Source organism: Apteryx mantelli, chromosome 5 (genome assembly GCF_036417845.1).
Source record: "Apteryx mantelli isolate bAptMan1 chromosome 5, bAptMan1.hap1, whole genome shotgun sequence".
NCBI lineage: Eukaryota > Metazoa > Chordata > Aves > Apterygiformes > Apterygidae > Apteryx > Apteryx mantelli.
Genome location: NC_089982.1, coordinates 79,801,628 through 79,814,441, shown reverse-complemented (window position 1 = coordinate 79,814,441; position 12,814 = coordinate 79,801,628). Strand labels below are relative to the sequence as shown.

The 12,814-nt window shown below is 36.9% G+C and overlaps 1 protein-coding gene across 2 annotated transcripts in view; it reads left to right on the top strand.

Annotated features, from left to right (window-relative positions):
* Positions 1 to 12,814, top strand: part of UVSSA (UV stimulated scaffold protein A) — a 57,507-nt gene that overhangs the window by 19,944 nt on the left and 24,749 nt on the right. For both annotated transcript variants that reach the window (XM_067298343.1, XM_067298342.1), the window contains one exon: positions 3,626 to 3,740. In XM_067298343.1, the coding sequence (XP_067154444.1) occupies positions 3,626 to 3,740 (115 nt within the window). The remainder of the gene's footprint in view (positions 1 to 3,625; positions 3,741 to 12,814) is intronic.

The window sequence follows — 12,814 nt, the reverse complement described above, 5'->3', positions numbered from 1 at the left end:
GAACTATCACGGGAATGAAGTAAATCGAGATATAACTAGCCACTGATCCTGTGCAACTTCTGAATTTCCAGCAGTGATGACTTCCATACTTGAGAACAAAAAGGAAAATAACTTATCTTGTTAAAGGGGATATCAAAATAAAGATTTTATGTTTGAAGGGAAAAGAGGGCTTAATTCCTGATAGTTAGCTAAGCATTTTTTTTTAAATAGGAAATCTAAACTTAATAAAAGACCCCAGTGAAATTCAAGGGTGTGAACAATAAGCATAATATTTTATGAAAATGACCCCCATATTTAAAATCTGGCATTATATGTTATGCATTGTAGCACCAAGTCCACATCTACCTTTTAGAAAATTAAAACACATAAATTCTGTTTAGTGTTTGATATGCACTGCACTAGCTGAAAGCCATAATGCCCCTAAAACCTTGGGTTGCTTTTCACCTTTCATAAATTCCTGGGTAGATTCTATACAAAAAATAATTTTCAGCTCCGTGGCTCATTGTTATTCAAACTTGATTGATCGTCGTCATTTACTCAGTGAGGAAGTTAAGTGCTCCTGTCATTTCCGAAGAGTATAATTGGGACGTTTCACAGGTCAGCGGTAGTGACAGGTTTCCCTTTTGATTAGTGTTAGACTGATAACAAAAATTACAGTTTCCTATGATTAATGTTTTCTATAGTAGTTGAACGCACAGCTCATGGATTGTACCTAAACAAAGTGAATTTGCATCTGATTATGCCTTTTCTTGCTCAGGCTTTTCACATGCTTTGAAGTTTTAGACCATGCAGGTACATGGTAAAGTTGCTTCTAATTCAGCTCTCAAGCTGAGAGTTAGTGAAGCCCACTTCATTTTAGTGTGTTAGTATATACAGAGAGTTGAGTGCCTCCAACAACGTCTAAACAAATTAGGGGAAATTTCGAGTCGGAATAGTGCTCTCCTGGCTTCTTTCCAGTCCTCTCAGACGTGTCATGTGCACGAGTACTTGTATTATACAAGTACTATATCTTACATACCTTTTGATGATTTAAGTTAAATAGTAAGTCTGAACTGAGTTTTCTTTTTCTTACTAGTTCATGGTTATTTCTCAGTTCTGTAAACCTGTTGCTTCTTATGTGTGTACAGGCTACGTAAAAACTGTAGAAATACACTGAAATTACTTTCCCCATTTTATAATGTAGAAGTTAGACTGCTTCTACATTCTGGACTAAAGCTGTAGATTAGGATCATCCATGACAAGTTTTAGGTTGGTGTAATCTTTTTAATAGCTAAATCAGGAATAGAACATGAGTATGTAAAATATGATGTTGTCCTGCTTCTGGCTGGAGAAATAGGAGTGAATGTAATTTCTGAACTTAATTAAATTGCCCATAATAGATGAAAAGGGAGTGACAACACCAGCAGAATTTTGAAACCAAAATACAAACAAACTAGTTTCTCTTCAGTCTCTAGCCCTTTTCTGTTGTACAGCATACAAAACCTTATGGGTTTTTTTCTTTCTAAAGGTCATCAGAAAGGTCTTTTAAAAGTTGCAGTTTAACACAGACGTGCTGCTTTCATGTCTGGTGCCTTTGCGAGTTTGTGATTTGTAGTAGAGTGTCTGACCCTTTCTTTACGTTCGAACTTTATTTTGATTTCTCTTGTGGAGGTCAGGTTCAGCGTGTATCTGTCTTGGCCGTGCCAGCTGGGGCCTGAATTGCCTCTTCCCTTTAGAGGAGGAAAATGATTGTGGCGGGAAACAAACAGTTTGCCAGGATGATGCGGGATCCTACAGCATAGCTGGGAGACTGGCAGCTCTTTTCTCATGCTAATTAGAGGAAGCGGTAGCTTGCCTGAAGAGACTACCTTGTGGTTGTCTTTGACAACAGGTTATTTTCAAAGATGATTATGCTGGGATATTATTTTAAAATGAAGAATAATTAGATACTCTCTGGTAAGGATGTGCTAGTAAACCCACTCTGTTCTTCAGGACAGTAATTTTTTTTTTTTTTAACTTAGAACTGCAGCTTTCTTTAATCAAAATCTTTTTTTTAACAAATGGAAGAATCCTGCTTCTAACTTGCACCATCCATTCATTATATGTTAAAGCATATATTAATATCGATGTTGTTTATTGGAAATGAGTTTCAATCCAGCTTGCAAGTAATGCTGACCAAAAAGAAATGCTGTTATTTATTTATTTATTTATTTGTTTTATTAACTACATTCAGTAAACCAAGGTTGGTTTCTAGGTTTTGTGGCTTCAGAGTATATGTATGATTTAAAGGAACTCAGCTGTGCAGCTGTGACACACGATTAGAGTAGTGAATTAAATTGGGAAAATTCTGCTGCAGGCAAAACCTGCAGTATCCTCTAGTGCTTGTAACAAGGAGTAGTTGATAGGAATATCAACATGAGTCAGATGCAGGAGGAGAAGTAAAGAACGAGGCTGAAAATAACAAAAATTAGGCCATTCCTTACCTATTGCATTGGCTTGTTGCAGTGAAGTTGAAAAAGAGTGATAGTGAGCTCTGTGGTAAGGCTGCTTTTAGTGGATATCCTGTATTGTTTCCCAGACTATAAAAGTGCATGGTAAACACAGTAATTTGCTAATTATGTTGTTAAGGATCAGGTAACTCCCAAGTTAGGCAAAAGAAATAGAGCATTAAACCTCCAACATCACTGTGTTTTTAGGGTAGTCAGCATTTGGGATTTTAAAACTCTGATAATACAAACCACATCTGAGGTGGCACAAACGTTTTTAGTCTAGCAGAAAAATGCATTTTCAGGTATGAAACAAACCGAGGAAAAGTTTTTAGAGGCTTGCTGGTATGTACACAGTAGTGGTTAGCTGAAATGCAATAAAGGAAGCCACTTACATGAATTAATTGCCCTAGTTAATTGGCAGGAGCTCCATTTTTATTTTTCGGCTAGTCATAGATGTTGCATTTCAGAATGCTGTATAGACTAAGTGCACATTTTAAAAATCCTGTTTTGCTGGTCTTATACGTAGCTATCTGTGCAGTCTAATGGTATAAAAGATTGGGATTTACAAAGTTAGTTAAGAAATGAATGTATCAAAATATTTTGAGTGCTGCTGTGAAGAAACACAGTGAAACATTGTGGTATAAAGACAAATCTGACTGCTCTTACTTCTGTCAGAATTAAGCCTGTCAGTTCATCAGCTTCCCTTCCTGTTTGCTTGCTGTGTGTTTTTAAGCCCTTAAATGATCAGTGATACTATGTAACATGCCACAGACTGTTAGGGTGCACCCAAATGAGTAAAACAAAACAAGAGATAAGGCTATAATTTGCTTATTAAGTCAAAATCTTAATGTTATTTTAAGATTCTTTGGTTTTATTTTATAGGTTCACACTTTGACAGACTAGCTGTATGTGGAGTTATGGATCTCTTCTTTAAAGCCTCTTTTATACCTTAGGATAGAGTATGGCTTTAGAGATAAAACATTAAGCAAAGGTCTAATCTTAGATAAAGATTAAATACATAATTAGTGAAATACTTTTGGCATAAGAGTAATCTCAGCAGGGCTATCGTGATGTCTGCAAAATATTTTTCAATGTGGAAGGGAATGAAAAACAGTCTTCATGTTAATAATAATAATAAAAAAATACTATCTCTGTAGATGAAAGCCTCAGATGCTGCTGATGACGACGATGACGAAGATGATGAATTTGTGGAGGTCCCTGAGAAGGAAGGTTACGAGCCCCACATTCCAGACCACCTGCGTAAGGAATATGGTGAGTTTGCCCAGCTGTGAAAAGCTTTATCCCTGCATGTTACTGCTGCAGTAAAGTAAATAAACAGCCATTATGAAGTAATAAAGTGATCACTGGGGTGGGTAATCTCTCCGGCTGCTAGGAGGAAGTCATTACACATAGATAGGGCAGCAGCGATTGGCTCTAGATAAACAAATACTTTCTAGGAGCAAAAGCAACCGAGACTAGAAGCTTATTTCATTCCATCATGTTCCACTGTTAGTTTAGAGCAAGAAGCGGCTCTGGGTATGTTTATATGTGTGCTAAAGATATACAGATATATAGATATATATATAAATAAATAAAAAGATGTATAGAGTGAAGGGATTGTGAAGTAGAGCTATAAATGAGCCTGGATATTAGAAATACTGGTAACAGTTTGGTGAGATGGGGTAAGATTTTTGTACTGTTCCCTGCGTTAATAGCTGATATGCAGCCACTTACTCCCATAAGGTGGCCAATTTACAGCTCAGAACATAGGCTTTCCTTTTGATGGTGGTGTCATTGTCACGAGAAGTTAAATGGAGCTCAGCCTTTAAGCACAGAATTCTAGCCACTGAGCACATACCAGATGACAAAACATAATCTTGCTCGTCTGCTTCATTTAAATGAAGCAAGCCTTCTTTTAATGCATTCTAAAGATTTTTTTGAAATAAATATATACTTGTAATGTGTTCTTGTGAAACTGAGAGGAGAGTTACTGGCGAAAGTTCATCTAAAATAATTGAATTTCAGTGCATTATTCCTTGTCCTTTGTACATCTAGCTTATTAAGTGTCTGCAGCTTTGCCTCTGTGTAGCATGGTGCATTTTAAGACTCAGTCAGAAACTTTAATACATTGTAGAGAAGGAGAAAGCGGCTGCCATCAAGTAAAAGTTAAAAACCTTAGACACTGTAATAAGTTTCTTTCTCCTTTATTTCATCATAGTTTTTCATGTAAGAATTGTTTTGACCTAAAATGTATTGCTTGGGTAATGTTGCCTTTTTCACTCCTGTTCATACTTATTTTTAGCTTATGCAGTTTGCAACATAGAAGCCAGGCTGCAGCTTTTACCTTTATAAGCCAATTGTTTCTTTTTGATAAAAACTAAGGGGTGTGCCTGTGTAAACCCCAAAAGATATGGCTATAGTAACCTTTTTGACTGTCTTCTGCCATCAAAATTGCCTACAGACAGTGAAAGGTGTTCAGTAGTATTCTGCAGTGACTGGGGTCAGCTCAAGGACCTCTCCTGGCATGAAGTCCTCATAGTGCCTCAGTTAAACTCACCCTATCTAGACTTTCTCTATCAAGACACTTTGGTACCCTTGGAAGCAAGCCCTGCATTGATTATATTGTGTATCTGTCTGTTTTCCCCTCCTAAGGACTTGCAACAAGTCCAATTGGCGGCTCCGGTTTGATTGGAGGAGATAAATGCCTCAGTTCCTACATTCCTTTAAAGAATATGGAAATTAGCAACTGTACAGAGGATTGAGACTAAATCAGTGCCCTGGTGAGCAGATGACTGTTTTTTGTGGTTTGGCTTGAATGACCTCTTTGCACATGCATTGCTTGAAACAAGCTACAGGCACGTATTTTGTCCAACCAATAGTTGGGGAAGACGAAGTGGAACTGGAGTATTGAGATAGTGATGAGGTTGAAATGGGATAGAGGGTGAAATGGGAGCTGGATGTATTCATCAGGAGAGGCCACAGGACACAAACTCATAGGAACTGGGCAGCTTTTACTCTTTTGTTCATGGAAAAAAATTGTTATATTTTGATAAAACTATACCAGTATATGTTGGCTACTCCAGCTACCTCAGTCTTCAAATAAATACTGCGTAAGTTCTATTTACTGCTAACAAGTGGGCTTGCGGAGAGACTATAATGGAAGAGAGGGCTTCCAGAACAACATCTTAAGTGTATGTGGCTAGTGAGAAAGAGTCCAAAAACATTAATAATGAGAATAAGTAAATGAGCAAATGAAGTTAGTCACTAAGATAGCCATGGTCCTTTGTGGTTTTTTTCTGCTTTGGCAGTGCTCCTTGTGCCAAAACTGGTCTTTTTCTTAACAGTTCCAGGGACTGGAGCTTGATTTTTCATAACAGCAGCCTGATGAGTCCTCACATATGGAAGTTCTATTTATTTCTTGTCAACTTCCAGCTGGAAGCGAAATGTGCTCCTTTCCCTTCTTTGTCTCCCTTTCCTTCCCTGTCTCTCTCATACGTATTCACATTTGAAAAAATAAAGCATCTTACCACTCTGTGTCACACCACCAATACATAGCTGCCCCTTGAATGCTTTCTCTTGGAGAAGGATAAGAGAACAAACTTACTGTAACTTACTACCCAATCACTTGTCAGCAGTATATTATCTGCCCAAGGAAATTATAAGAATCTATATTCAGTGGATTAAGAAATTCCTAAATTATATTTAAACTATTGCTAATAGGAATGTACTTTATATTGAAGAAGCCCAAACAGTCAGAATACAAAACCTATCTCATCTTTCGTATGCGTGTAGTTATGTGGGAGCTAATGGTCACACTTGCTCGTTCTTTATTTGATATGTTTGTTTTAAAAAAATAATACTTTGAAACAAATGAACCATTCCTGATGTTCCTGAAGGAATTTAGCTTTTTTGCTGCCATTTAAAATAACTACGTAGGCTCCCAGTTCAGGAAAGGATATCTGTTCAGGCAATCTTTTATGCATGTGCTTCCTTCCATCTTTATGTACTTAAGTGCTTTCTTGAACCAACTTGTCAGTTACTAGTTCAAATTCTGTTTTTAGAAGCCACTGTATAACTATAGCATAAATCAACTGACTTCTGTGTAATTACTTCAGGTCTGTAGAAGTAAAATTGAGAACTGTATTTGCTCTACTGGCTTCAGTTGTGCTTATATTTTTAATGAGAAAAAAACAAACTAAGCATCCTTATGGCACATTTTTGTTTAGAAGAGTGAATTATCAAAGTAAAATACATGAGAATAAATTGACTTCATGGCCATATGCTACCATGGAGACTTAGCTGTGTTACAAGGTCAGCTGTCTACAAATAGGATCGTTTGTGCCACATACAAGTGCAGTTAGCAGTGACTTCAGCTGTATCTTAATATAATCCAAGTTTTGTTTTGCTACATTTCTGTAGTGTAGTTCACGTTTAGTTTGCGAGGACTCTGATCTAGAAGTCTGAGTGAATGTCTTAACTGCAACATTAAACCTTCAATTTAAATATATTCTGACTGTGATGTAGAAGGTGTGAACAAATCAAAGGCTTTTCCTCATGTTACTTTACATGAACAAACCAGGAAAACCGAACAGCTCATCAGATCAAATTTTTTACACTAAGTAGTAAGACAAGGGTGTAAATCATGGCCATGGAACTCTTTTGAAATGTGACATTTAGATAACTGATTTAAAAGTCACTTTATTTCCTTTCACTGCTCTTAAGAAAATGAAAGTATTCTACCAACAAAATAAGTTTCAAGCTCAGATGCTATTTTTGATGGCATACATATTTGTGATTCTCTTGAGATCCGAAACGTCTGTGTGAAGGGAAGAGATATTTGGAGACAGGGAGGTTTTGTATGCATAAATATATGCACATGTGTAATGTCCGTGTGTATGTGTATATGTAGTTGATGACGATGACCCCCAAATTGTTGATAATATTTAATATGTAAGATGAGCTGAGCATGGGTGCAGTTTGGGTGGAGGGAGAATTAAACAAGTCAATTTGAATCTCCATGTGTAAGATGAAATGTAAATTTGTTAAAAGAATTTAGGTGATTAGATAACTGAAGTGTGAAGATATAACCCATTAGGGGTGTCATGCCAAATTAGCATTACCAGACTTTTAACGACCTCCCATTTGTATAATCCTTATTTACACTTGCACCTGATGTCTGCAAGAGACAAGAAACCAGCCATCCCGTGGTACCACAGAGCTGCTTGAAATGCATCATGCTGCTAAAGAGAACGTTTGGCTGAAAGAGCAACAGCGCCGTGAAAATAATTTCCATAAGATTACTCTGGTTCTCAGCACTCTGCACCAATGTTACCTACTTCCACTGAAGAGCGGCTTTGCTCTGTAGAGCTAGCACTGCTGACCACTTAAAAATTGAGGTGTTATTTCCAAGCAGGCTTAGGGGACAGGTAAAATCTTGTGTCCACTTGTGATTTCCCGCATTATAGCCTTTGCTATTTAGCTGTTGGTTGCAATGGCTTAAAGCCCTACGGTGGATAAGGTGAAGGATGGACCTATGCTGTTTGGGACACAGTTCTTGTGACATACAAAGAATTTGGTGCTGACACTAGGATAAGGTATTCCTTCCTGCCCTGTCTTACTCCCTCGGTTGTTTGGACATCATTCGTTTGAAGCTGAGCTGTGAACCCTATGCGGAAGTGACTTGGTTTGAGATGTGCTTTGCTATATAAAGAGGGAACAGTTGTTTGACCTAGCTCATAGCACCACCTTTCAAGCAACCGTTCTCTCCACTACTTGTGCCTTAGCGAGGTCAGCAGCGTCTGGGGAGCGGTTCCAGTTATAAAACACGGGCGTGCGTTAGCTCTCCAGACACCACTGGTTGTGTTGAATAAATCTTTACTGTAGGAGGAATTCAGGCACCTATGTTTAGATACATAAATGAGTGTTTTAGTCTGAAAGCTGAATCCCATTCTAATTATGTAATATCAATGTGCTAATAGGCTTTCTCTTTACCATTTGATCTTTCTCCCTAATAGGTTATTTGTAATTCTTGTCTGCGTCCCAGTGCATGCATTAATGGATTTACTTGCGCAATACTACTTTGAGGTATAGGGAAATGGTATTACAACTTTACAAGTGGAGATATGAGGAAGCTGCCTGACTTGGGAAGATGAGCGTGGAAGCAGGCTACTCTGGTTATCAAGTTTTGTCCTTACGCTGATTAAAAGCAAAACTGCCTCGGAAATGTGAAATATAATAGAACAGTCACCATTAGAGATAAAAAATAGAAAAATTCATTGCTAATTTATTGGAATCTGATTCTTTTATTCCCTACATAACATTTTGAAGCATTTAGAAAATCTGTTTCTGTTTGTGGGGTTGAGAATACTGTTTCACCTGTGTCACGCTGCGCACAGTGGCACTGAATTTTAAGCCTTGCATGTTACCTAACCAAAGGTATGGCTGTATAGTTTCTGTGCTGATGCCTTCCCAGCTGTTATTTACCTGCTCCTTTTTGATGCAGTAGTTACAAAAGCACAAAAGTAGGAAAACAGTGTTATTATTGCATACAAAAATAATCTGTTCTTTTATGCTACATCCAAATGAAGTTCCTGCCATAAAAAGCTGCTTTGTTGTCATATGTAAAAGATTTAAAGCTAAACGTGACAAAAAGAGCATTCATGCAAGTGTTCACGAGGTGAAATAGAAACCACTTATTTCGACCTATGAAGAAATAGTCTTTCTTGCTGGTCTCTTTCTCTCCATATAGGCTTTTAACAGATTTAGCTGATACAGAATGATTATTTATTATTTTTGCTGAGTTGTGTGTAACAAGAGTGTCAGTCGTGGGTGGGTTTGTTTGTTTTAAAACTTTGAAAATGAAGTTGTTTTAATAAAATGTTAATCAGTTCTTCCATGTTCAAATTAACAATCAAATTACAGCTGTTAAATACCAGTTTATATTTGCCAGCCAAATTTTCCTCAGTCCTGTGATTTTTAATTGTATGCATGGAAAACATGGAGAAGAAACACCAATCCTACACACTTGATGTTGAGCTTACATGTGTTAACTGCAGCATCTAAACATCTCTGAAATACTCAAAGAAAGAGGGACTTCTTTCTTTGCTTATTAGTCTTTCAGGGAAAGATTTTGTTCAGTTGTCTGTGATTTGGATTGATTAGGGTTCCCTGCTGGTAAGCATTTTTCAAGAACTTAATCAAAATAATTTTGCAATAGCTTTAAAGGTAGTATGGTGTTGGTTGAGCCTAGACTTCCACAGGAGAGAGCTAGATTATCATGATGATGACCATGAAGTAGACCTGACTCAAGGAAGAGTCAGTGCAAGTGAGAGAACACGGGTGTGAGATCAGTACAGCAGCTTCTGTTGCTAACATGTCGCCGTGTCTCATACAAGATGAAAAGTGGGTTTATTTGGGGGGTGGATGTATGTCTGAAGAGCAGGTTGTTACAAATTGCTTTCATCAGCTACCAGCCATAAAAGAGTAGATCACTGTAACTAACCAAGTGGTCGTGCCCTACCTTAGTTGTAATGAAAACAAGTGGTTTTGATGCCATTATCGTTTGCTGAGGAGTCTGAAGGGGTCTGCTGGCTGCTGACTCACAGAATGGACACACACCTGCTGACCAGATGGGAATTAAAAATTATACTTAAGCTTTTCTTATTACACACACTTCTCAGATTTTCTGGCCTGTGCTTTAAAAAGGCTAATGGCTTTTTAGTTTGGTTTGATTTGTCTGTTTTCCATACCTCAGGAACTTCCTGAGGGAATTCTTCCTGGATGTGGAGAATATGGAGAGCGGTTTTGTATGGAGAAACAGCTCCATGGAGACCACAGGGAAAGCAAACCCTCAGACATCAGAACGTATGAAGCACAGTTCTCAGGAATCAAATTGGAGACTTAGAACTACCTTATCACCATTACGTCACGCTACTTCTTGTTAGGCTGCATAAATATTTGTCCATTTTACTTGACTTCTTTATGGGAAAACCTAAAACAGATTTTGTAGGGGGAGCGGCCAGGTAGAATTACCTTCAACTTTCACTGCCCTGTGAAATTTGGCTTCCCCCTTCACAAATTAAGAAAGTACAGTTAACACAGTTGTTTGTCTCTCACTGAACAAGAGGCTAATACTTAGAATAAGATTTCTATTAATATTGCTATAAATCCTTAAAAAAAAAAAAAAGCAGACAGTTGTTATATGATTGAATTGCCATAAATAAAGAGATAACTGATTTAGCATTCCAGTTAGGGTTGTTAGTATGTTAGGATTATTATGCAAGTTGTGATTGAAATAGCATACATTGATTTACCATAAATATATAGAAAACAGATATTCATCATTCAAGTTAGGACCTTAGCCCTGATCTGCTGTAATCAAATATATTTGTATTGCATGATCTCAATTTCTCTTAGCATATGCAACATTAGAAGTGTCTAATTATAAACGTACATGTAAGATTGCCTCATTATATTAGCATGTTTTGAATATATCTGTATATAGGCAAATGCGTATTCTATATAGCTACAGTTAGGACAATAATTGAGTAAAATTTATTATAATACAGTGTTTGGAATGAAGATAACTTTGCACATTTACCAAAAAACTTGATTGGCACCTCCAATAAAATACTTCTACATGCATGTAGTAGTATTGATTGTAGATGTTTCTTCTGATGCATCCTAATCAGCAGATCACGCAAACCCTTCCTCACTCTCAAGCAAGGTCCTTTTATGCAGATAAAGTTCTGTGAAAATCTGACAGGACATGGGATGTATTTAATTGCCACTGAAATTCTTAGAAATTAATAATCCCTGAACAGGAGGATGGTAATATGTCTGAGGTGTTTGTGATATCAGGTACTTCAAAGGAATTACATAATAGCCAGGGAGCACAGAATGATTAGCAAGAAGTTTAAAAGATCAGGACAAAAAGCGTAGAAGGGTTTTGACTTAAACTCTGCTTATTTGGCCTCTCTCAACTATAATTGTAAAACAATAGTAAATAGGGTTAATTAATGACAATTAATATTAGAACAAATTACCATATTCTGTAATTCCCTTAAGACAAACCAAATACTTTATGTAATGCTATTGAACTTGTGTAGTTAACTAACAGCTGTTACCTTTTTTCTTTTTAATTTCCAAAGCAGAATTCTAAAATTTTAGATAAATGTAAATGAACATATCTGCATTTAAAGGGAGCTTCTGATTATAAAAGACCGATTACAAAAGACTCCTCGACAACTTTGTAAAAGTACTGTAATGTACACGGTAACGGTAATATGTGCAGTTGACCATGTGACAGATTGTTTTTCGTGTGCCCTTGGCTTACCTGTGCTGTCATAATATTCATGTCTGCATGAACCACCTCTGACGTCTTAGCATCCTCCCCCAGTAGGTGTAGAGAGCAGTTTGTTTTGTGGCATCTGAGGGCAAGAAAGGGAACTGTGTCTATCGTACAATTTAAAAATTAAAGGGGAAGTTTTCTACCACAATAAGTGCTAAATGTTTTTTTCTTTCTTATCTCTGTATGAACTGAAGATACTTTTTAGATTTTGTTTATAGCAGCTATTTTTATAATTGCTTTTTCCCCCACTTTAGAGTTCTTTAAGATGAAGTGGTACTAACAAGAGAAGAGCCCGATGATTTTATAGGTAGAGATGAAATTTGATCCCAGTTAAAAAACAAAAACAAAAAAAACCTAAGTATTCCTTTAATTTGTGATTAAAGATCAGATATGTCAGGGGTGACTTGTATAATTCATTCAAAGCTTCATCCCTCAGAGATAGTGAAGTCTTCCTACCACCTGATCACCTATGTTAATGTTGTTCCTACGTCTATGTTCATTTTTGTTCATATCCATTTATGCATGGGTAGGTACTGCAGGACTGATCCTGAAACGCGGAAGCTGTTTGGGAGCTTCGCCACAGACATTGACTTAAACTCTCTGATCCACAAGTCTGTATAGAGTAAACTTTGCAAAGTTCTTTTCCCTTAGCGGTGAAGTCTATTGTAGTTGCTGAGTAAAATATATTCAGTTTTGTTTTTTTTTTTCCTTTTTGATCACAGTAGAGAGTAAGTGAGTGAATATTTTACCTGAACTGCTAGATTTTCCTGGCTTTCTTGCAGTGTATCTGTACTAAATCATGTATATTTGGCTTGAATAAGATTGAGCAAATGGGAAACAAATTATTATATTCTTTTGGGAAAGTTGAAGTCCATAATACTTGTTTATATTCTATCTCCATTTTTTCAATTAAACTTAAGTGAATTTGAAGTAGCTAGGTTTTGTCTAAATCCACACAGCTGAGGAAACCTGTGCTTGCTCTTTCTCTGAATTTTCA